Raw genomic sequence first — 24,588 nt, 5'->3', positions numbered from 1 at the left:
TTAATGTTATTTGCTTTGCAAAGCAGTACCTCACGTGGCTGTAAAGTCAAACCATTAAAATTTCTTAAGAGACAGAAGAAGGCTTCTGAAAAACCTTTAAAATTAAATGGCATGGCAAAGCATCTTGAGTATTAGATTTCTAAATAAATGGATAACTCTTTCACATACAGTTGGGCCCTTTCTCCTCCAAATTTTGTTTGTAAACCTGCATCACCTTGTCAGCTGTTGAATCTTAAATCTTTTATCCTCATTTTGGAATAAAAGGATGACTCTAAAGCATGAGCACAAATTCAACGAAGAGATTCTTGCAAACATTTTTTAATAATTATGCTATCAGAGGGAATACTGTTTGCTCCATCTCCTAAGTGACAGGAGCAGAGATCCTCTGCTAAAGAACAAAGTGGTCTTCTCTAAATTTATTTCCTCTGAAAATACACTCTTTTAATATTTAATCGCTGCACAAATTACAATGGACTTGTATAAACTCAGCAGTTTAGACAGCCAGTGATTTTGGTAAGAAAATATTTGACAGTGGTAACATAAAATATGAACCCACTGAGTAAGCTTATTAACTTTCTGTCCATACTCAGTGTGGACTGGAGTTGACACTACTTGAGCTTCTGAGAAACAGATGGGTTAAATCACTCTGTCATTAAATATTGTCCCTCTGGCTCCACGGAACTGTTCAAATATGATAGAGGAGTCTTTAGTGGGTCTGAAATCCCCTCATCCCTCCTGGGGTTGTTCAAACACTCTGAATTTGTATGCTCATCAGAGCGAGCAGATCACAAGCCTGGCTCACAGAAATTAACTGCTGGACTCCCACCGACAACCACGCCGCCAGGACACTACTCCAGAAAAATCAGATGAACGAAGAGGTATTTGTCTGTCACAGGCCAAACTTGAACCGGAGGGCATTTACATTACAGTAAGTATAAAAGTGAAGCACCGACGTTCTTCCCTCGGGGCATTTTGAATCAGTTCAGTTCTCAAGTAAGTCACCAGATGCAGTTCTGGAATATGAGTGTTGTCTGTAATTCACCACTGGAACTTTCACTCTACCCTAACAAGATGCCTCTGTTGTGACACAACCATCTCCAAGAGAGAAGTTGTTTGCTTAAATTGTATTTTTCCCCAACAAAGATGGTATCTCATGATGATGACAGCTCAGGTGAGCCTGGATAGTATCTAGTCAGCGGTCCAGGTACCAAGAAGTTGTGGAATCCCTTCCCTTGGCTGCTTGTCTCAGCATTTGCCTGAATCAGGCATGACCGAAAACCCTGGCTAAGCATCAACTTGCAAAACATGATTCTTTCCAAACATTCTCTGTGTGCGCTGTCTCAAGCAGAAAGCACCAAGTGCAGCTGCATTGTCACTCCAGCGTTTCAGAAGGACTGTGCTTGCTGAGACCTCAGCAGTGATCTCCAGGCACCCACAGAGAGCATGAGTAACTATAGATGCACAGGTTGTCTCCTCAGACCTCATTTCAGGATCAGAAGCCAAGAGGTTTGCTTAATTAAACAGAATTCCTCTGGTTCAAAGACTCATTAAAGAAAAGAAAAATTAAGGGTAAAGAGAATCAGGAATCACAGACGACAGCTGCTTCTGATGTGGTACGTTAACCCTGAAGATCATCACTGAACTATATCAGCCCTCTCATTAGTAAGCACATCTCCTGCATCTTCTGCAGTGCTATTGGCATGGAAATAATAGCCAAATGGAACTAGAAATTGAAAGTCTACTCCACCTTAGCTTAGCATTTATTCATTTATAAAATAAAAGTAGTTTTTGTCCATTGCCCTTTTTTCACCAATGAGTGATAAAGGGAGTCCATGATCTGCAGTTACCCACACACTTCTATAGTTGCTACTGGCAGGGAACCATAAGGAAGTACTGCAGGAATTTTAATATTTGCTCCTATCCACCCCTTTCCAAGAGAATTTACAGCAAGCATTTATAACATGATTGAACCACAGCAACCTCTAAACTTTAAAAAACAAACCAAAGGGAGCTCAGACAAAAGTAGGAGTCCTGGCGTGTTTGTTTCTGATGTGGTCTCTGCCCCCAGCCAGCCCACCCAGCCAAACGCCTCAGCTGGGCAAGTGACCGACGGGCACGGGAAACTTCAGAAAACTGCTCAATTGTTCTTTATAGTCACTCACAGTAAGCACACTTGCTTATTATAATAAGCAACACTGATCTGAAGTGATGCTTTTAATTTCTGTTTTAAACAGATGCATACCAACATTTTTATGGATTCATTGTTGTACTCCTGCTTGCGCTGTCTGCGTGCACACATAGCAAGACTTACAAGTTCACAGCAGAAAAGGGAAAAAAAACAACTTAATCACCTGCTTAACAGTAATTTCCCATCTCCGAAACATCTTGTGCTAGACATCTCAGGCCACATGATCCATTGAGATTGAATTACTCCTCTTCATCTTCCTGTGACTGAAGTACATGAAGATACACCCAAAGCAATCATGTATTCAGGTTGAGTGCCAACTGCAGTGAAGATCAGCGTGGCACTGGATTTTTGAAGAGCAGAGCCATGGCTGAAGATTTACCTCCACACCACTGCAGCTATCAGTATACAAGATTTGCGGATGAAGTAACCTTACAGCAAAATACGTGAAACAAAGATACGTGCTGTCCTGCTCAGAAATAACCACTTGACTTTGGAAGTCCTCAGAAAAAGGATGGTATAGATGGAGGAAAACATGTGAAGCCAAAACATGGGAAACACTCGCAAGCAGGTAGATGTGCTCTGCCTTTTCTTAGGTCACTCAGTGAGGCATTAAAAATTTTCAAAGGTTTATTTTGTGTGAAGGGAATGCAAACATTAAAACCATACCTACAGTGTGCAATGAATTCTCTGAGTAATGGAAGGGCTTAAAATAATAGGAAAGTAAATAGATTATATTAAACAAAAATCGTAAGTTTGACAAAGAGCAAACTATGCCCCAGATCTAAAAGCCTGACTTCTTAGGAAAGGGCCTGTGTATTTCAAACAGAAATCCTGACTCCTGAGTGCAAATTAATAATGGGGAAATAATTTTCAATTTAAAGAAAATCTCTCTACATAGAAAAAATCAGAAATTTTCTACATCGTCTAAATCATGCAATTTTTCAGCTGACTATCTCCAGAAAGGTATGAACAACAGCTCTTGGCAATACAGAAACATATGCCTCTAAAGAAGTTTGTAATCAAGAAAACATTACAGAGTGAAGAGCTGGTCGAAAGCTTATGGGTAAGAATCAGAGAGAGAGGCAACAAAGGGAACCTAGTGGCTGGTGTCTACTACAGGCCGCCAGATCAAGAGGAGCTGACAGACGAAGCATTCTTCCTCCAACTCCAGGAGGCTTCGCACTCTCAGGCTCTCATCCTACTGGGGGACTTCAGCTACCCCGATATCTGCTGGAAAAGCAACACGGCAAGCTGTAGGCAATCCAGCAGGTTCCTAGAATGCATTGAGGACAACTTCTTAAGCCAGGTAATAAGCACCCCTACCCAAGGGGATGCGATACTAGACCTGGTGGTCACCAATGCGAGTGAGCTCGTTGGGGATGTCAAGATCGGAGGCAGCCTGGGCTGTAGTGACCATGCGCTGGTGGAACTAATGCTACTGAGGGAAATGGGAATAACGAAGAGCATAGTCAGGACCCTAAATTTTAGGAGGGCAAATTTCCAGCTCTTCAAGCAGATAGTCAGAAGGAAACGGTCCTCAGGGACAAGGGTAAAGAACAGAGCTGGCAGGTCTTTAAGGATGTATTCCAGAGAGCGCAAGAGCTCTCGATCCCCAAGTGTAAGAAGTTGGGCAGAGAAGGGAAGAGACCGGCATGGCTGAGACAAGAGATGCTGGTCAAACTAAGGAAGAAGAGGGAAGTGCACAGGCAGTGGAAGCAGGACTGGCTTCCTGGGAAGAGTATAGGGAAGCTGCCTGGTTGTGTAGGGATGTTGTCAGGAAGACCAAGACACAGCTGAAGCTGAACTTGGCAAGGGATGCGAAAAATAACAAGGACTTCCACAGGTATGTCAGCCAGAAAAAGATGGTCAAAGAAAGCGTACCCCCGCTCATGAGCGAGACCGGCAAACTGGTAACAGCAGATGAGGAGAAAGCTGAGGTACTCAACAACTTTTTTGCCTCAGTCTTCACTGGCAACCTCTCTCCTCACCCCTCACAAGTCGATAGATGGCATGAAGGAGACCAGAAGGGTAAAATCCCTCCAGCTGTAAGTGAAGATCAGGTTAGGGACCTCCTGAGGAACCTAAACGTACAGAAGTCGTTTGTACTGAGGGAACTGGCTAATGTAGTTGCCAAGCCACTCTCCATGATATTTGAAAAGTCATGGCAGTCGGGGGAAGTCCCCAGTGACTGGAAAAATGGAAACATTGTGCCTCTTTTCAAAAAGGGTAGAAAGGAAGACCCTGGGAACTACCGACCTGTCAGTCTCACCTCTGAGCCTGGGAAGATCATGGAACAGATCCTCCTAGAAGATATGCTAAGGCACATGTAGGCCAGGGAGGTGATTCGAGACAGCCAGCATGGCTTCACCAAGGGCAAGTCCTGCCTCACCAACCTAGTGGCTTTCTATAATGGTGTAATAACAAGAGTGGACAAGGGAAAACCAATTGAGGTCATCTATACGTATTTTTGTAAAGCTTTTGACATGGTCCCCTACAACATCCTTCTCTCTAAATTGGAGAGCCATGGATTTGATGGGTGGACTGTTGGGTGGATAAGGAATTGGCTGGATGGTCGCAGCCAAAGGGTAGTGGTCAATGGCTCAATGTCCGGATGGAGACCAGTGACGAGTGGAGTCCCTCAGGGGTCCGTACTGGGACCGGTGCTGTTCAATGTATTTATCAATGACATGGACAGCGACATCGAGTGTACCCTCAGCAAGTTTGCAGATGACACCAAGCTGAGTGGTACGGTTGATACACCAGAAGGACGGGATGCCATCCAGAGGGACCTGGACAATCTGCAGAGGTGGGCCTGTGTGAACCTCATGAGGTTCAACAAGGCCAAGTGCAAGGTCCTACACCTGGGTCGGGGTAATCCCCGGTATCAATACAGGCTGGGGGATGAAAGGATCGAGACCAGCCCTGCTGAGAGGGACTTTGGGGTACTGATAGACGAAAGGCTGGACGTGAGCCGGCAATGTGCGCTGGCAGCCCAGAGGGCCAACCGTCTCCTGGGCTGCATCAAGAGAAGCGTGGCCAGCAGGTCGAGAGAGGTGATTCTGCCCCTCTACTCTGCTCTGGTGAGACCTCGCCTAGAGTAAGTACTGCGTTCAGCTCTGGAGCCCTCAGCACAAGAAGGACATGGAACTGTTGGAGCGGGTCCAAAGGAGGGCTACAAAAACGATCCGAGGGCTGGAGCACCTCTCCTATGAGGACAGGCTGAGAGAGTTGGGCTTGTTCAGCCTGCAGAAGAGAAGGCTGCAGGGAGACCTGATTGCAGCCTTTCAGTACTTAAAGGGAGCCTATAGGAAAGATGGGGACAATCTTTTTAGTAGAGACAGCAGTCACAGGACAAGGGGTAATGGTTTTAAACTAAAACAGGGTAGGTTTAGGCTGGATATAAGGAAGAAATTCTTTACAATGAGGGTGGTGAAACACTGGAACGGGTTGCCCAGAGAGGCAGTGGAGGCCCCATCCCTGGAAACATTCAAGACCAGGTTGGACAGGGCTCTGAGCAACCTGATCTAGTTAGCGGTGTCCCTGCTCGCTGCGGGGGGGTTGGACTAGATGACCTCTAGGGGTCCCTTCTGACCCAAAACTTTCTATGATTCTATGATAAGCCTAGAAGTAAAATACAAGTTTCCTAACATCAGTATCTGAACCTATTCAGGACTGAAATATCTCCCTATAAGATACTGCAGTGTAACAGAAAAATACTTGTGTACACACACTCCCTTTCCAAAATACACCCAACTGTGAGACAGCGCGATTCCAAGCCTTGCATTAACAGCACAAATATTGTATTTTCAGAGAAGCAGACAGCTTACAGACTAATGGAAACAGCTCATGGTTCTCCCTGGATATTAATTTCTCATATGTAGTCTGCTAAATGCCAGGCCATGTGTCTGAGGTGTTGCAGACCTGGGTTTGCCTGGGATACTGAAACAGGAGTAACCTAAGCAGGTTGTTTGAGATCTCCAAACTGACATTTGCAGGTTTTTTATGAAGCTGTATACACGGGGTGTCTATTCTTCTATTAGCTGCTTGCTTCATTCACTTTCTGTGAAGGTTTCTTGTCCTTATCAGCAGAAGCTCGGGTATCTCTCTGTGTGGTTATGTCTTCTCTTCCAACCACATCTGCCCCTTTTCTTGGCTGGCACTTCTATAATACCATCCTAGGCATGTTCCATAATTAAGAAAAATTATTTAACTGACAAGGATGATGACTGTACAAAGAAGACAGGGAAGGCATGAGAACCTAAAACAGAAGCCACTTCTTTAAGAAAGTAGTGCTCTGTGAGTTTTAAAAAGCTTTGCAGAAATATTTTTCTGTTTGCACAATAAAACCATGCATTTATTTTCTTCAGATGTGAAAGATCACAACCATCCAGACTGCCACTGGATCTGATGGCGTGAACATCTACACTCTTCGCCCTGTTCCTCGGATGAGAACTGTTGTCAGATTCAATTAGTGGCAGAGTAAAGCTCATCTGGAGGGGAAGGCAGACATGAATTAAGAAATATTTAATTGTGCAACCACCTGCAGATGGCAGTTCCTTCAGAGGTCTGCAGCAACAGGCACCTTAGCAACACAGGACAAGGTATTTTCTTGCCATGAGAAAGGCAATCAAAAAGACTGGCTCGAAAAGAAAAAAAGACAAGCTGAGTTAGACTTGCTGACCTAAACAAGGTCAAAGAGAAGGTATTTTCCACTTCTTTATGCATGTTCTACCACACCTGTCAATACAGCACCTGGGTGGCCCCAGTCACGCAGTATGGACAACTCTGAGTTGCTCTTTGTTCTCCCACTCTCTCTCCAGGGAAAGAGATGGTGGAGCAGTGTCACCTTTTGCTTTTGCAGGAGTGTGAAGAGTCTCAGAAACGTGGCTCAGAAGTTCACGGAATATGTTACAACACTTGAATGCCTCTTACAAACCAAAACCAAGTGGAGGAAAGCAGTGCGAAATGGCATTTAGGTGGCAAGGCAAGCACAGAGCCCTTCTACTACCTCTGAAGAAACAAAGGGTTCACTGTCACCAGCAGGATGCTAGCAGGGTCACAGTGCTCTCTATATTTAAAACAAACATACACATGAAAATAAGAGACAGTGGAAGAAATGGAAACAGTATGGGGAAATATTAGGCTATGTCACACAAGCTGAAATCTTTGGAGGAAAAAAAAGAATCAATGTGTAAATCTTCTGGGAGGCTCAAGGAGAACAGCAGCTGGTACCGGTATGAAGAGTTTCAGCTGACCAAGTGAATTTTGTTTGTTTTGGGTTTTTTTATAACCTCTTATGGTTAAAAGTCAGGAAATTACTCCAGGAAATCCTAGGAGTTTACTGTGAGGGAGTGAACAGTTAGATAAAGATCCTCCACTAACACTCTTTCTGGGGCAAACGAAGCTAATGCTTCAGGATGAAGGAATGAATGATGAAAAGAATAGACTCCTCTCTCTACAACATAAATTCTTCCTAGCAATCTGATTTCTCAGCCTTTCAGAGACACAGGCATCATGAAAGGGGATGATCATCTCCCTTCTCTGCACATACACTCCAATGCAATTGGCTGAGCTCCTTACTGGGAAGAGAAAGGCAAGTACCTCCAGAGCAGAGAGATCTGTTCCAGTTAGCTGTGACTCTCTGGACTCACTAGAGAGCCTACCTGGTTAGGTTAGGTAGCCAACTTTAGAGGACCAAAATTTGGCAAGATGAAGCCCTTTACACCCTAAATTAATTTCACCTCACCCAGCACAGAAAAGGCAAATGAAGAGTGCTGGGTGTTTGCTAGGATACGCCAGATCCTCCAGCTAAACCTCTGTCAAAGCAGACTGCTGCATCGCTGCTACTGGATTCCATTGCTGTTGCCATATTTCATTTTCATTTGAGTCACTGCAGAGAACTGCTCAGAAATTAAGAAAAGCTGGCTCAGATGCTGAGCTGCCACATCAGACAGTGTGAAAACTGGTGGCCCACACTTCCATAGAACAAAGGAAGCAGTGTATCATAGCCTGGCTGAGTTACATCCAAAAATCGCTTTGATTTTAGCTAAGCCAATAATACAGCCAAGTTTTCCTCCCCGGTACTTTGTTCCTGCAGACACCTGATTTTCAGATATCCCTTCAAAGAACAGAAGGGAAAAAGAATTAAAAATTTATATGACAGCTTCTGCTTGGACAGAGAAAACGATAGTCTTAGAGCCTGATACTTAAAAAAGGAGTGAGGGCCCTGACTGAACTGCTTCTGGAAAGTTACATCTATTTTTAAAGACAATGTCCAAATGCTTGGAAGATGAGAGGTAGTGTTCCAGCTGGGATTCCTTGGAGGAGGAAAGGAAAATTTCTTATACAAGTTTGACTCTTTGCAAATATTCACCTGTGATGTGTGTCCTTTCATGATTATGGGGTTCAAGTACAAAACTGGGCTCAACTATAGGAGTTCTCAGCCCAAAAGGTATGGACTCATATGCTTCATTAAGAACTGCTAGCGAACTAAAGCTTTCATTTTTCTTGAAACAAACAAGCAATCACACCCTTACGAAGACGCTAACGGGAAGGTTGCAAGATCAAGCACTCAAAGTCTGGACAAATGACCTATACAACTTTCACTGGCTTCATTTTGTGAGGAGCTGGTGAAAGAAAACTTTTACTGTAGGCTACTACAGTCCTTTAAGTATGTGTGGGTTCAGCCATTTGCTTCTCCCTGAAGGATGTCAGGCCTGATAAAATGATAGGTGAAAGTGCTAATATCCTGTTGATCTCTTCCACACTCTCTTATAAACCCGTCTCGGAAATTGCCAGTACCTCTGTTGGCTGATTCATTCATCTCACAGTCCTCTAATACATGAAATTGGGCACTTTTAGAAAAAGAGTTTAATTATTTTCTTTTTTTTTTCTAAGCATCCAAAGTAAATGAAAGCCCAACTCATCACCTTTCGAAAGGAAACTTCCTATTAGAATACTAATAAATGTTTTCCAAGAAAAACAAAATATAAAAAATGCTATTATCTTACCAAAATTTATCACTATTTTAATACAAATGTTTTATTTGTATTTTCTGATAGAAATAACATTCAGATAAAGAGTTCTCCTGATTCTCCAAAGCATCAGGTCCTTTAGCCAAGCCTGTCAGTCTATGGTGGTTTCATATTGTTCACTCACAGCCTTGATGCACTCCATTTGGAGTCAATTTTGATACAAGCCATATAGAGTTTATGTATTGAGGTAACATCCAGTCCTGTCATTTTTCCATGTAACTAAATGTCAGCAAGAAATAGAATCTAAAATTGGTCTGTAACTATGGCAACTAATGAGCCATTCTAACTTGGAGTTCCCAAATCAAACATGTGACCATCAAGGGATTCATTCCAGTTTTAAGATGCTGCTTTTCAGAGAAGAAAATATGCTGCTGCTATTGCTGACATGCGCATTAGAGGCATCGGCCTCCAACCAGGCTAGAGAGCTGGAGCAGGTTCAGACAAACAACTAGGAGAAAAGCAGCCTCTTTCTTAAACTAGAAAGAAAAACAGCCAACAGATTCTATTGATGCTAATCATACTGGATAAAGATAAAAACCCTGCAAAAAGAACAAAATATCTGAGATGACAACAGTGCTTGTAATCATAGCACTGAGGAACAAAGCATAAGCTCCACGATGAAAAGTAACGAGTGCCTTGATTTTTGTTTTTTAATTTCAGCTGCAATAGGCATTTGAGATCACACAACACAAAAGTCAAAAACACATCTGCACATGCATATAAAAATAAATGTGGGGCCAGCTCCATAATTCTGGTAAGGGGGAGGCCATTATATTTCCCATGGTCACATCTTCCTTCTCAGAAGCTATTCTGAAAGGGTTGTGTCAGGAAACTCTCTTAAACATATCTTAGAAGATATGCCTACAGCTAAAAAGTCCCCATCTCTTTACTAGGGAAGAACGTATTTATTCCCCTTCATATCTGTGCCTAGAAACTACCAGGCAACCCTTTGTAGGGCCATGGCAGTCAAATGAAGGAAGTTCCTCCAAAAGTAGCTGAAGTCTTTGCCACAAGGAGGGCTCTGCAGAAAAGGTGTTTCATGCACAGGTTCCTTCAAAGCCAGAATAGTCAGATGGAAACAGCCCATCTATCTCATATATTGTACATATGCTATACTATTACTTTTTAAACAGGTAAAGCCAGCTTTTCCTTTCTGCCACAGAAGCTCAAGATCTTGCTGCCAGCATGTGGTAGGAACAAAGGACAAGTAACCATACTATGAAAGGATTATACTCTAAAGATGTTTTCCTAGAAATCGTTTAGCTCCTTTGCGGCTCCTAACAAGGAGAACCTTGACCATATTAAATAACAACACTATTGAGGCTTTTTTTTTGGAAGACAGGAGAGAAAAGGTAAAATAAACACATAAATAAAGCAGTTATTAGTATTCCACACAATTTGAGAAGCACCTAGTTATTGTTATCAAATAAAGTTGAAGCTAGAATTATAATGAAATCAAGATTTAAAATAAAGCGTCAGTATTCCCTTATACTACACTGGAAGGTTTCTTGAAGTAGCATGTGTACATTCTAGAAACGCACTACAGTCCAAATCAAAATAGAGGGTGTTAGGTGTTAGACAATACTTTAACAAAGAAAATGGAAGTTCTTACCAATTTTCTTTGAAGATTTAAAACCTGATAAAACAAAAAAAAAATTCCCTTCACTAAGTTATTTTGCCTACACATGGAAACATCACCTGACACCAGTTTTGAATATTGGCTTTCCTGGGTAGGGAAGTACAAAACTTCAGAAAAAAAGATTTTAACACTAGAAACCATAAATGTTATTGTCTTGTAAAATGAGGTACATTTGGAACAGTGAAATGTAATTACCACCCTTGAAACTTAGAACCGTGAAATATTGTTATGCTGTCTATGAATAAAAAGAAAAGACCTCATTGAGAAAGACCAGTCAGAATGCTTATTATTACAGGTCTGGAGTAATCAGTGAAATGACAGGTCTGCCAGAAGGAAGCAGTACAGGTGACAAACACATAACAAAAGAAAATTCACAACTTCACTACTCTATGTGAATGTGCAAATGTGTGTAAATCTCAGTGAAGCTGATTTAAAAACAGAGTACTACAGTTACGTCACTTCTGTGGCCCCCACAAGATGCAATGCTCTATGGGACGTGTATGGAAAGAACAGAGGACAGTTAAAAAATGCAGTATGATTTTGCTGTACAGAGCAAAGGCCATCTCTGGTGCTATATATCTGTCTCTACATTGCACTGTATTCCTGCTAAAGCAGCAAAGCCTTTGCCTGACACTTTAGTACTAGGCATAATGATCATCAAGGGATGATAAGATTTAATACCAGGATCGCCTCCACAGAGGTTACTCCGGTGATTTATTGGAGAAACAAGAAGAGATCTACACTAAGACTTTCTCTTTATCCATGTCCTCCTTTCCACACTTAGATTTTTAACAAAGAAGAATTACAGACTTGTGTTCATGACAGAATCTTATGACACCACATCCCGTTTAATTCTTCGCCTTTAGAGGGAAATGATCAGTTGGTTCTACCGCAGAGTTTTCTATTCATATGGAAAATATCGCTATGGAAGGAAAGATATAATTCAGGAGAAACAGGCAGAGAGACAGACAAAACAAAAGCAAGGAAGAAAGGGGACTGCATTCTACTCTCATCAAATGTTCCTGATACATTTCAAGTCACAAGGTCACCACCATCAACCAAGAGCTTCTGAAATACCTCCAGAGTAACATCCTAGGTGCATCAGGAAAAGCTGACACCCTACATGCATCAAGAAAAGCTGTCAGTAAGTATTAACAACAAAAAAGGTATGATGAGGATGGCAAGAGATGGAAAGTTAAAGCTCTGGACGTTTCACACATTGTCAAATTGATTTTTATCTAATTAATTCATCTTCATCAGATCTGGGCCAGCTCAGCAACAGCAATAACGGAAATAAATATCTTAGGGCTCTACACAGAAAAAAAGAGCTTTAAACCCTGTCCACCTACTACCCAGCTTCATGTCTTCATTAGTTTACTGCTATTTAAAGAAAAAAAGAAAAAAGAAAAAAAGTACAAAAGAAAACTTGCAAAGGCCCACACAAAGAGTAAACACCAGACTGTTTGGTGTGAGGTTGAGAAATTGTTGTAGCAATAAAAGGGAAAAAAAACAAACAGCTATGAACAAAAAATGCCTAAGTACTGCTGAAGGTATAGGAAGATGGTTTCAACGTAGCCAGAGCCTGCGTGGGTACCACTCTGGCAGCAGCTGTGAGCAGCTTTCGTCAGGAAACACTTCTCACCGTTTCTTTTCCTTCCGTCATCTTTTGTCACCTTTTGCGGTGCCGTTACTTTCTGGAGGGAGCTGCGGCCGGAGCTGGGCTTTCCCGACCCGTTGCTGATGATGGAGCCGTTCTGACTCGGGGACCGGCTGCAAGTAACCATAGCAACAAGGGAGGCTGTGAGTTCTTCCTTATAAACCTCGTTTCAAGGTTATTTCATTTGTACAGTTTGCATCACTGAGTTTTCAAGTCTGATTTTGCACCCAAAGGAGATAGATAGACTACAAACTGCACACAGAAACACAGTAAAGGCAGGAACAGAGTGACGGTAGGAGAACATGGCTTCTCAATTAGCTCAGGGCTGATAGGCATCGAAAGCAAACACTTCTCGTGCACAACCCCCACAATGACAGAAGTGGCACTGCAGAGGACAAAAACCCCTGTTATCAATTCAGTGTCATTTATACAGATAAAATAAAGCAGACCTTTGTTTTTATATTTATGGCTAAAATAATTCCTTTATTTTAGCCTGCATTTACACTCAGCTATTTTCTCAGGCACAACACAGAATGCACTCCTTCACTTCACATGTATGCACAAGGAACATGATAAGAAAATTCTCCTTTTTTCCACCATTATTTGCTGAAACTCCTAAGAAAATGCTTGTTTTACTTAGCCACTGCATATCCTTGCCCTGAAACTAGTCCCTGCACAGGGTGAGGAGGGAGGGCAGAGCAGAGACGCCACGAGTGTTCAGTCCCAACGAGGAACAAGAACAGAAACAAGCAGCGTAACTCTGGGCTGCTCTGAGAGCAAGCTCCTCTTTTTGGGTGGACGAATTACTCAAATCCTAATGCATAAGCTGAGAAAAGTAGGCCAAAGTAGAAAACGTTAAATTTGGTGCTACTCCACATCCAAACACAGTATCACATTCTTTCTACACATGAAACTTGCCACAGTGGGAATGAAAACAATCCACAGAACCTGTATAGTTACTCCTGCACCTATCTGCAATCTATCACTGAATTCTCATGGTGAATGACAGGATAATGTAAAGAGGTTTCATCGGAGGAAAAAAAAAAAGGACTTCATCACAAGGACTTCCATTTACAGAGGAAAAAAAAAATCAGATCAAGTTCTACGGTTGTCACAATGGCTTTAGATGCAGAAACTGGTACTGAAGTAAAACTGTAAAAACCATCCTGTAAATTATTGCCAATACTATATAGCCAGCTTGAAACATTTATTTACCCCTAGTTCTGACTGCCCTGTCTGGTGTAAGTAGAGAGTGTTTACCGTGGTCAGAACAGGAAGGGACAAGTATGAGAAAAGTATTTCTTAGGGACTCTCTTTTGAAGATAGCCTACATGGAAATATAGATAGTTTGAGACAGGCTTTTTCCAGCTACAGGGCTGTAGGAGAACTCAGCATGCAACCCAGCCCAGCCCAGCCTGGGGATTTTCTTGTGAAACTCCATCGGGAATAAATATTCTTGAAAAATAGCAGTTCTCCCCTATAAACCTGTCTGTCACTGCTAATGAATAATCTCAGCCCAGTAAGAAAACCCATCCAGAAACAGACCAACAACTGAAGCAAATCTGCTCCACTTGGGAACAAGGAAAAGAAACAAGCATGGATAGCTTGCACAATGATGTCTGCTGCCACTAATCTAAATATTCATCTTTTTTAAGTGGCTGCCGTATTATTAACTGTGAAGTTTCCTTCAGGGGTAATATCAGAGAAGGTATTCTGATCAGTTACCAGCCACTTCATGGCAGTCTCATTTAAATTGACCTTTCCAGGCTGCAAAGTAGCCTGGATGAAAGAGCAAATACATAAAGATCAAGAAATATTTCTTCATCTTCAGAAGCCATTAAATTCCATCCCCAGACACAGCTCCTGGGAATGAAATAAGTCTAAAATTCTACACGTTCTCACTTACTGAAGTAATCACCCTGAAGGACGCCAAACTAACGCTTAGTTATTTGCTTAGAAAGGCACCAACGTTTGACATGTTTTATGAGAATAACTTTTCCGTGAATTCCTGGATGAAGATTGCTTATCATCATTTGTTCAAAGTTGTGCAGATTACTTAAGTACAGGAGGATTTCTGCGCTCATTCAAAGGACTGAGTGAAGTGCTTAATCACCTGTGTTAGAGGATTAATTAATAGGGCTGGTTTTCATTCTTTGTCTGTATTTACACATGGCTTTGGAGAGCCTTCAAAACATTTTAAAGAATGGTTCCTGCAAAGACTTAACCTGTGGTGGCCCAGCACCAGTGACCCTGATGTCATGGTCATCTTCCATTTGTCATTTCATCAGAGGACAGAAGACTTCAAAAGGGACAAGTACTGTTTGGTTCACATGGACTATATAACCTGACCCTCACGGTTTAAGTGGTTTGTGGTGTGAACAACACACCACTGACATGAAAGGGCAGAATAACAGTTTACACCTAAACCCAGTGAAGTAATCACAAGAACCAGGGGAGTTCTCAGCTGGCTTACTCTTCTCTATTGGTACTCCCTGCAGACAGCTCTCTCCATATTCCAGCTGATGTACTACACAACCAGAGAAGTATGCCAAAGCAGACACCAGCTCAGGATCCTTCTGTTTCCATTTTTGTGTAGAGAAAACCTCGGCTTATGACCAATAGGATGGTCTAACCCCCATGAAGTGCAGCAGCATTGGGTCCTCCAGCCCTGCACCGAGCGGGCTGATGCCTTCCAGCGCGGCATGTCCCGTGGCTGCAAATGGCTCCAGTGTGTCCCTGTCACCGCACACAGCAATATTGTGCAGAGTTTTCCGAGATTTTCCATTACTCTAAACGGGCAAATATCACTGTGCGTTGACAAGTACAAGATGAGGTGACTCAGCTATGAAGATGTGATTTTCTACAGAATTTCTCTGCACTAGCCAGATATTCTTCTTTTATGTTATCAAGTCCCTTCAAGAAGGAAGCACTGTGTAATTCCAGTGAACTAGATAACAACTGTTACTTCTATTCAGGCTGTTTACCTAACAGTTTTATTTTCCTCTGTTCCCTTCAGTATCATTCTTGAGCAATAAAAAGCTGATGATTCTCCACTCTACATTAATTTCAAGGAGAGTGGGTTAAGGAAAAATGGACTTGAAGCATGCAAAACAGCTAGGATAAAGGGATAATCTGCTCTCCTTGCCTGAGATGACCGAGTCAAATAATAATGACCTTCAGCTATTCTGAGGGCAGATATGAGGTAAAAATTCCTAACAGGAAAGGCGGTGAAGAACAGCTTGCTTGAGGAGGCTGCGATCATCCCACCACTGTAAGACTTTAAAAAAAAAAAGGTAGGCAAAGTTGAGTGGGGGGTATATTTGACCCCGCAGTGGAGACGAGGAAGAGCCAGATAGCTTCCTGGGGTCCTTCTAATCTGTGATCCTACAACCCTGTAGATTCACTGTGAAAAAACTGCAAACCTGGGGCACTTTACCCATCTCGTCTATTCTAGCACTCTCAAAAGTTTGGTTCTGCTGTAGATCGTTTGGATCTAGAGGTCTTTCATAACTTAGTGGATGTTTAGGGTTTCCCCCTTCTGCTAATGAAGACATTGGGTCCACTTCTGGAGTGACAGTCTGTCAGTGGAGCTACAGCAACTTACAGTTGCTGAGGTCCTGTCTTTTGGTTCATTTGAGAAATGATCAGTGATCATGCTCCAGATCCCATGCTTCATTTAGGTTCATCTCTTCTACAACTCCAGCACGCATGCGAGAGCCACTTCCCATTTACCTCCTCTATGCATGTACAATCTGTGAAGGCTTTATTTTATCTTGTATTTTGCAGCAATCTCACACATCCAGTGCAGACCAGCATTATGCCAAGAATATATAGTGGAGGAACCATCTGCCACACACAGATCCGGGTGCCAAACCTTACAGTTTTTTCTGAAGCAACCAGCAGTTTTTACCCCATTCCAGCCCTCTGCAGAAACATGCCAGTCCATACCTTTTCCTTGTTTCATTGGATTTGGCAGTTTTGATGGTGCTCCCATCCTGAGTAATTTCTCTTTCCTGGGAGGCAGGACCATCTCTAACTGGAAGTGGAAGTACGACAGTCTCCTGAGTTACAGGTAAAACCTCATCTTCAGCTCCCTGCTGACCTAAGTGTTGCTTGGCATAGTCAAAGCCTTGTACTGGCTGCAAAAAAAGTGAGAGAAAAAAGAAATTTCCAGCATGCATCATACGTTAATATAAAATTTCCACTTCAGTATAATATTTTCCACTACCCTTTAACACATCTTTAATTAGGTAAGCAACAGGTAGAAATATGTCGATTGCCATATGAATGCCCAACAACAAATCAATTTTCTGATAAGATCTCCATTCCGCACACTTTCTAGATGATTAATTAGTATAAAATTGATCTTGGCTAACCTTTCTTACCCTGCTGTAACACCCCCAGAAATTCCTTAACAGGCAATGGAAGAATGAATACATGGAAGAAAAAATTAGGAGGAGAAAAATAAGCCCATGCAGAAAATGGAAAACTTTATTAAAAAGATCTTATGTTTCCAAAGAGGGTGGGAGTGATTTGTTCCAAACCAAGACAAAGTAAAAAAGGCACACATCAAAGTTTCATGGGCAACATTTTCCAAAAAAGAATCTTTTTCAGATCAGTAAAATTATATTTCCCCTGGCTTGCCAGTTGCCTACTGGGAAGGTTGTTGTTGACTTCACTTGTTTCTCTCGGGAATTGGCATTCGCAAGAGCCATGCAGCAAGGCAGCCAAGGGTGGCGTGCCCAGTCTCTCCTGCCCCCAAGCCCGGCCAGGCTTTCCCTGCTGCCTCTGCAAGGAACAAGCAGAAGTGACACATGCCTTCTGGTAAGGCAGCCACCAAAAGGTGGATTGTTTTAATGGAAAAATTAAAGCATTTAAGCAAAACTTAAATTTCCAAACCGCATTTTCTATTGGGGGAAAAAAAAAGAGAAGGAGAATAAAAAAAAAGAAAAACCGACCTGCATTTTCTATTGGAAAAAAAAGAGGGAAAATAAAATAAAATAAATCACTCCAGGAAATTCCTTACCACCTCTGGAAAAAAATATGTAAAAAAAACTTCTTGCTACACTAAATTCAATTACTTTAAGAAAAACTGGAAGGATGCTCCTCCTGAAATACAAAGAGTATTGACAGAATGCTAAATGCTCACCATAAAACATTTCAAAGGTGAGCGATGGTGATTTTAACCCTCAAACATACTTTTGGAAACACATCAGAATTAGACAGTTAATACCTGAATAGTCTCTCTCAGGCTGCTGTCATGTTGTCATTGAATATTTTGGTTCCAGAAGAAAACCAGATGGATAAAAAAAATTCGCTGATGGCACAGAAAAAGGATGAGCTCTGAAAAAACATTTTCTCTTGTTTTCTCCCTTACTAAATCTGGGCTATAGCTATAAATGCAGATAAATTTCATAGGCTATCTCAGTCTGAAAAAAATGGGTCTGTCTTCTAATTTTTAAAACAACACAAAACATGCTTTTTGTTTATGGGGATCTACATTGCATTCCACAGCTCCTGTTTGAACCGAGGCTGATGATTTCTAATGTGCTCAGGTACTTCAGCGTTCCTCTGGTAAGCAGCTCCACTGCATTAAGGAGATGCAACTGGACTAATGCTGGTTTGGGAAAGCAGACATCTCCGCACATTACCAAGATGGAACTTGCAACATATCAGAAAAATACCAGTTCACCATCGCCAGCCCATGGCAAGTCATGATGATATTGCCCCTGATGGAGCCTTCTGCTTGCCCTCCTCTGAAGACAGGGTACCACAAAAGCAGCCACCAAATTAGCTATGAAGGAAGGAAACGAAGAAAGGGGAAGTGGAAGGTGTGTGAAAGACAGCTAGGAAGAACTACTGTACACCATCCTAGACAATAATATTTTTAATCAAAATAATGTTTTTCAACCTTATTATCTATGTTAACTGTTAGTCAAGACCCTCCTAGATATTCTGAAACAAATGTAACAAAAGAGAACAGCTGATGAAATCATTTATTTTTCCCTCCATGCCTTTGAAAGAGTAGAAGTTATTACAACTTATATTTCATCTCTTATTTTTAAAATAAATAAATAAATAATGGCAACAAGATCAGAAGAAAAACAAACCAGAAGAATCAGAACATGAGAATTACTAAAGAACTCTACAGAGTACCAGCTTGGATCTGCCAAAGGAAGAAAATGAAGGATTATTTTAATCTGAGTTCTACTTACCACCATGTCTAGTAACAAACTGCATTGAAGCAAGAGCTGAAAAAGCCATCCCCATCAGCGGACATATTGCGTTAAATAAAATTTGATCTTGGAACCCTGCTCTGTAAAACCCCACAGGAGCAGATGGCTTTACCACCCCTGAAGGGAACTGGCAAGCCTAAATCACGAACAGGCACTGCTGAATCACTGCAAGCACAGATATCTAATACAGCCACAATACTGAGAAAGACAAAGGACTGGGATTTAAATATTGCTTTTGAAATAATGAATGAATAATGAGACCATTACATTCCATTGCCTGGTAAAGGGTAGATCGAATACAGGGAGTTGTTTCTGGGACTTTTTTCCCTTGTAGTGATCATGAAAAAGACACTAGTATTCAAAAAAAAAGAAAGAAATTAAAAAAAAAAGGCTGATCAGCCCCTCCCCTCTACATATATACCCATGTACACAGACAGTTTCTCTAATCTTTTTTTTTCCATGTCCTTTATCAAACTGATAGTGGTTGTTTTCTCATGGCCTGCAGTATTTGCTTTTGCTTGCGGGTCTCAGACTGCAGATCTTATCTCTGTTTACCTGCAAGCTTATTCTTTCATGCTCTAAAAGAAAGGAAAGGTGACAAATCAGATTACAGCCCTTAAAAAAAGCTTACTGTGAATTAGAAAGCAAGGGATGTAAAAAAAAATAACATCTATAAAACCTCAAAGCAAAAAACAGTATTTCAAAATAAAAGCAGCATTGAAAAAACATTAAAATAAATTCCAAACAGATTTCACTGATATGAATTTATACTTCTTTTAATTCTACAACTGGAGAGTCAGTTGAAAAAATGGTAACAGTTAACAGTCCCTTCTCCCTGCCACTTAGTCCAGAAGTCCCTGACTGCTAAGGCCATTCAAAACAGTGACACAATTCCTAAGAAAGTTAATATAAACTACACTATGTATGAGAGGTCATTTTTTAAACTTCGTTTATTTAGCCTTCAGTCTGCCACAACAAAAAAAGTCGTTCCTTCATTACCAGGCCCGGGCAGCAACCCGGTTGTGCTATTACATCACCTCCCCTCCCTGCAGAAGGATGGATATGTAACGCTAAATGTCTCGTTACCCCTCCGCGCTCTGCTCCTTCATCCCGCGCCGCTGGCACGGGACGGGGACTCTGGAGGGACGCAGCCGGCAGCTCTGCTCGGCGATGGCCCACAGCCTCCCACCGCTCCCGGCAGCAGCGGGGCTGCGGCGATGAACAGCCAGCTCTGCTCTGCCAGTCCCCTTCGTACGGGACTTTTGAAATCCAAACACATGAAGTAGCACCACTGAAAACAAAACCAGCTGAAATCTGAGGTTGTGGGCATACCATAATATTCTCTTTTCCTCTCTATACTGCTTGCTGGATATTCAAAAGGCATCAAAAAATTGCTCCAGTGATTCAACAGCAAATCTGAGACTCACAGAAATAAAATATTAAAGCAGCTTCTTAAACTAAAAAGCGCTTTGCTCTGACTCCACTTACAGAACAGATTCCGCATTAATCAAGCAGTCTCGGGCACTTTTCTAAGCCATGAAAAATAACAGATTCATTTTAAATGTGATATAGATATGTCCTCACCTGCTATTTGTATTGCTAAACTGCATGAAATGGAGCAATTACAGTTCAAGTAATTACCACTATTCCTGATACCCCTAATGCCGGAATTAAAAATAAAAATAAAGCTGTTCTTTTCCAAATTACCTTATTTTACTATTTTCCCAAAAGATATTTCTTAGTCTTCTTTTAAGTAAAGATACTGAAATCAGGAATGACAAAACCAGTCTACTCCCAATCCTGCTGCAGAATTTATCTTCCACAGTCCATATACTGGCGTATATGCTAAACTAGACTGGCTGAACCTTTTTGATGGGGCCATTGTTGTGAAACTAAGCAGAAATCAATTTAGTTTTCATTCTGAAACGCATTACTTGTCATATAATGTATTAAATTAAATTTTATGGAGTCTCAAAATATACCAAAAAGGGGCAATGCACTCTAGAAGTGGACCTACTGTACTCTTGCTGCAAACGTGAGCACGTCTGCAGGAAAATCTCCTGAAACGAATGTAGCGCCGATGCTGGGAGATCAGCACCAATTGTTTTACTCTGCTGACCCAACTCTTGTCTGACCACATTGACTGCTGATACAAACATAATCTGACTGAACAGGTTTTAACCTGAACGTGTATCTTAGGGCCTGATTAAATCTGATTTCTCAGGAGAAGTAAAAGTTCTACTTTCTGTTTCTTTTTGGAATGACAGCTATGGAATATTAAAATACTTTCAATACTTTCTGTGCTACCAGCAGGTGGGGTTTTTTTAAATAGCAACTTTCTTGAGCTGTAAAGCATCCCATAACGATGGGCAGCTCAAAACAATGTACAAATTTAGTCCAACTTTGTCCTTTAGCTGAGACTACAATTGCATATAAGAAGAATCAAGTGGTGCATAGTATTTGCAATTTTTTCTAATAAAGCATGATTTGCATTTTAGAGGTTTCAACGGGACTTTATATGATATCACTGAAGTGGCACTAATTTTTGTTTGCATTTGTGATATTGCTTATTGCACTTTTGCAGATCTAGTCTTAACACTAGTTTGGTAACACCAGGTAAACAGATAAGCATACTGGAACCAGAATGGAAATGTCTTTTTTGCATCATTTTTGATACAAATGTCTTTTCCCAACTGGAACCAGCTGCACCCATCTTCAGCTAACCTAAGATGAGGAGAAAAGAGCTGTCATATGCATCACGTTTTCCTTAACTCTCCCTCCAATCTACATTTTTCAGCAGAAGCAACAGAGCTGAAATCACAATAATCCTGCTGTCTGTAGCATAAAGAAACCAAAGAAAAAATTACCATTTCAATTCCATGCCAATGTAGAAGAACAAGGCCAGCTAAAAGGGTGAAAGAACAGCATGACTTACACCCATGCTTCGTACGCTGAAACCTCCAAACTTTAGGACACCCTGTTTAACAGTCATTTAAAGCAGCATTGAGAAGGCAGACTTTTCACTACAGAGACAAATCAGTATTCTGTGACATTTCTCTTAGTGGCATAAAATCAAACTGGAAAGACATTTGATTTGGGGAAAAAAAAATAATCTTGTCACTGATATGGGTTAGTAAATTTAAGGAAAATATTGTTGTTTGAACCCAATCAAAAATATCCACAAACAAATTAGAAAGTTCAAAACATCTCAAAGAAAAATAGCAGCGGGAGAATTTCTGAAAAAAAAAACTAATGTCTTTTCTGGATTAGCAGTTGCATGGAGAACTTCTGGATAAGATCAGGTCTGAACTGCTGCCGAAGTCCAAATCTTCATCCATGGCCACTGGCAGCAGGTAGGAGCAGCTCAGGCCGTGGGTTTGAGGATGAGGTCCCACAGGAGATGTGCTGCTGCTGCTGAGGCCTAGGCATGATATCCCACTTCCTCAACTTCACGTGGGAAGCGACTGCCCTGAGTAAAGCCTACTCAGCCCTAACGGCTCGGTGCTTTACATCATTGTGTAATAGTTATTCTGTCACTGCTACCTATGTGGGAAGGGACAAGCTGCGCAGGAAGTTGATGAGTCCTGAGTAAAACAGAAGGGTAACTGCTGTGACCAGCAATATCCAGGACAGAGAATTGCAAAGATCCAACCTGGCAGTAACCACCATTTCAATTCCAAACTTTGTTCAACTACATCTAGCACAGAAATACAGTTAAAACCTCAGAAAGCAAATAGACGTCTTGGATTTGGAGACTGGTCACTCACCTTAGCTCTCTGAGGCAGGTTCATCATGGCATCCGGTTTGAAGTCATTCTTGTTCTTTCTACACAGAACCGCTGTGATGATGATGATGATAACCGTAACCACAGCAATGGGAGCCAGCACAGCTGCAATGATCCATAGGTTGTTCGGGGGGTTCTTCACCACAGCTATAGCAAATTGCAAACCAACATTGGTAATTTTTACTGTGCAAGTGTAAGGTTTAAATTGCTTCCAATACAGTCTTCAACTGTCTCCATATAACAACTAGTATAAATGGAATGTTGGTAATCTAGCGATACCGCTGTATTCCTTAAGCAAAAAAAAAATGAATCAGCAGCATTGTTCAATTCACAAATCCCTGGGCTGTCTTCTCTTACTTAGTTATAGCCAGCTGCAAAAGCAGCAATTGATTTCCAAGTCAAATTAGATGCCATGTTAGAAATCACTCCAATGGTTCATTTACAGAACAAACAAAAAAAAAGTGAAAGTAATACATCCTTAATTATTCTTCAGACACAAAACCAGTTTATAAGAAGGTAGCATGTGTGTTAAAACTATACACACAGAGTCCATACCTGGTGTCAAAGACTTACTGGCTCAGCAAGAGTAAACTGGGAGAGTTTTTTCAAAAACAATGAAGCTAAGCACACTAATAGTTATTACTTATATCAACAGAGCAATAAGAAAATGGTTGTCTTGTGCTCTAGAAATACTTTATCATATTTAAGGTCAAAATGAATCCATCGTTTCTGAAGGAGGGGAAAAGATGAGGTTGGAAAGAGCTACTTGCAGATATATTAATAACAGCACCAGGAAAAGGGTACATTTCAGAACTGCAGTGATCCCAAAACATTTTAGGTTCTGTTTTATCAGAATAAAGTCTCTTACTATGAACCTTCAACTTGTACACACATAAGAGATCCTCCTGTGACACATCCCCGGTTCTCTCATTTCATTTCTTTCTGGAAAAGCACCAGATAATCTCCTTATGAGGCTGACTTTTGCTGTAGTGAAATATTTTGTGGACTTCACTATGCTTTCTCTGTTTATTTTCCTGTGCCACTGGTTGCTGGCGTGGACAGCCAATTGTGAGAATATCAGCGTAAAGCAGCCTTTGCCATTTCCTAGGGGACCGGCGCTTCCAAATGTCATTGAGCTTATTAGCTGTCAGAGGCACTCAGCATCTTTCAGGATCAGACTTCAAATGCATGCCATCTTGTTCAGCAGTGGTTATGAAAACCAGCTGAAAGTCTGTCTGAAACTTGAGGCTATTGTCTTTGTAGATCCGCAACTTCTTGCAATCCAATGTAGTTTGCTGGGTGGCATAGGAATAACACCATTAAGTACATATCTTGCACACAGTGTAACAGTAACCGCATGCTTAAAGACTCCAAAAAGCCAGGCTGAAACCTAGGATTAAGCAACCTTTCAAGGTTCACTTTTCAATGGAGTTGCATAATTCTAAATTATTGCCTTTGACTATGTAGTCTGGGAATGAAAGGGCTGTGGGGAAGGAAAGTGAATCTGAATTTTATCAGACAGCAGTAATTATAATGATAGATTGCTGTTGTGGGAGCAGCAAACAATTGTTGAAAAAACATAATTATTCTTTTTAGGGAAAGCAGAGGAAACAATGACCTTATGGCTAATGGGACAGATATTTAGTAATACTGGTTTACATCTTTAATTCAGTTACCAGCTTCCAATGTGACCTTGAGTAAGTCAAGCCATGGTTCATTCAACTCATAAGACTTTGTCGGATTTTGAAGCAAGCCTTTCATTTTGCTGTAACTCAGTCCCTCACTTACAGAACAGGAACATCCATAATTTTTTTTATTATTCATCTGTCTTGTCTAACCAGACTGTGAGCTCCTGAGGGTAGATGTCTTTTCTTACTGCATTTCGGTACAGAACTTTTCATTCTGCTATAACAGAAATCATAATGAGTAAAAATGAAGTGCACACAAAGTATTTCTTTGGGAGTATAAAGACAGACTACAAATACCATGTCCAAAATGAAAGAAATCAATTTTTTTCTGTAATAAGGTATAAAGATAGAACCATCTCCTA

General features: G+C 41.2%; 1 protein-coding gene across 5 annotated transcripts in view; it reads right to left on the bottom strand.

Annotated features, from left to right (window-relative positions):
- Nucleotides 1-24,588, bottom strand: part of KIAA1549L (KIAA1549 like) — a 145,287-nt gene that overhangs the window by 39,257 nt on the left and 81,442 nt on the right. For all 5 annotated transcript variants that reach the window (XM_075426218.1, XM_075426215.1, XM_075426217.1 and 2 more), the window contains exons 11-13: nucleotides 22,522-22,685; nucleotides 16,467-16,657; nucleotides 12,504-12,631 (exon numbers count right to left, since the gene is read on the bottom strand). In XM_075426218.1, coding sequence (XP_075282333.1) covers nucleotides 12,504-12,631; nucleotides 16,467-16,657; nucleotides 22,522-22,685 — 483 coding nt within the window. The remainder of the gene's footprint in view (nucleotides 1-12,503; nucleotides 12,632-16,466; nucleotides 16,658-22,521; nucleotides 22,686-24,588) is intronic.

The sequence above is a fragment of the Opisthocomus hoazin genome, chromosome 7 (genome assembly GCF_030867145.1).
Source record: "Opisthocomus hoazin isolate bOpiHoa1 chromosome 7, bOpiHoa1.hap1, whole genome shotgun sequence".
Taxonomy (NCBI): domain Eukaryota; kingdom Metazoa; phylum Chordata; class Aves; order Opisthocomiformes; family Opisthocomidae; genus Opisthocomus; species Opisthocomus hoazin.
Note: the sequence above shows the minus strand (reverse complement) of the source record. Positions and strands in the feature narration are given on the sequence as shown.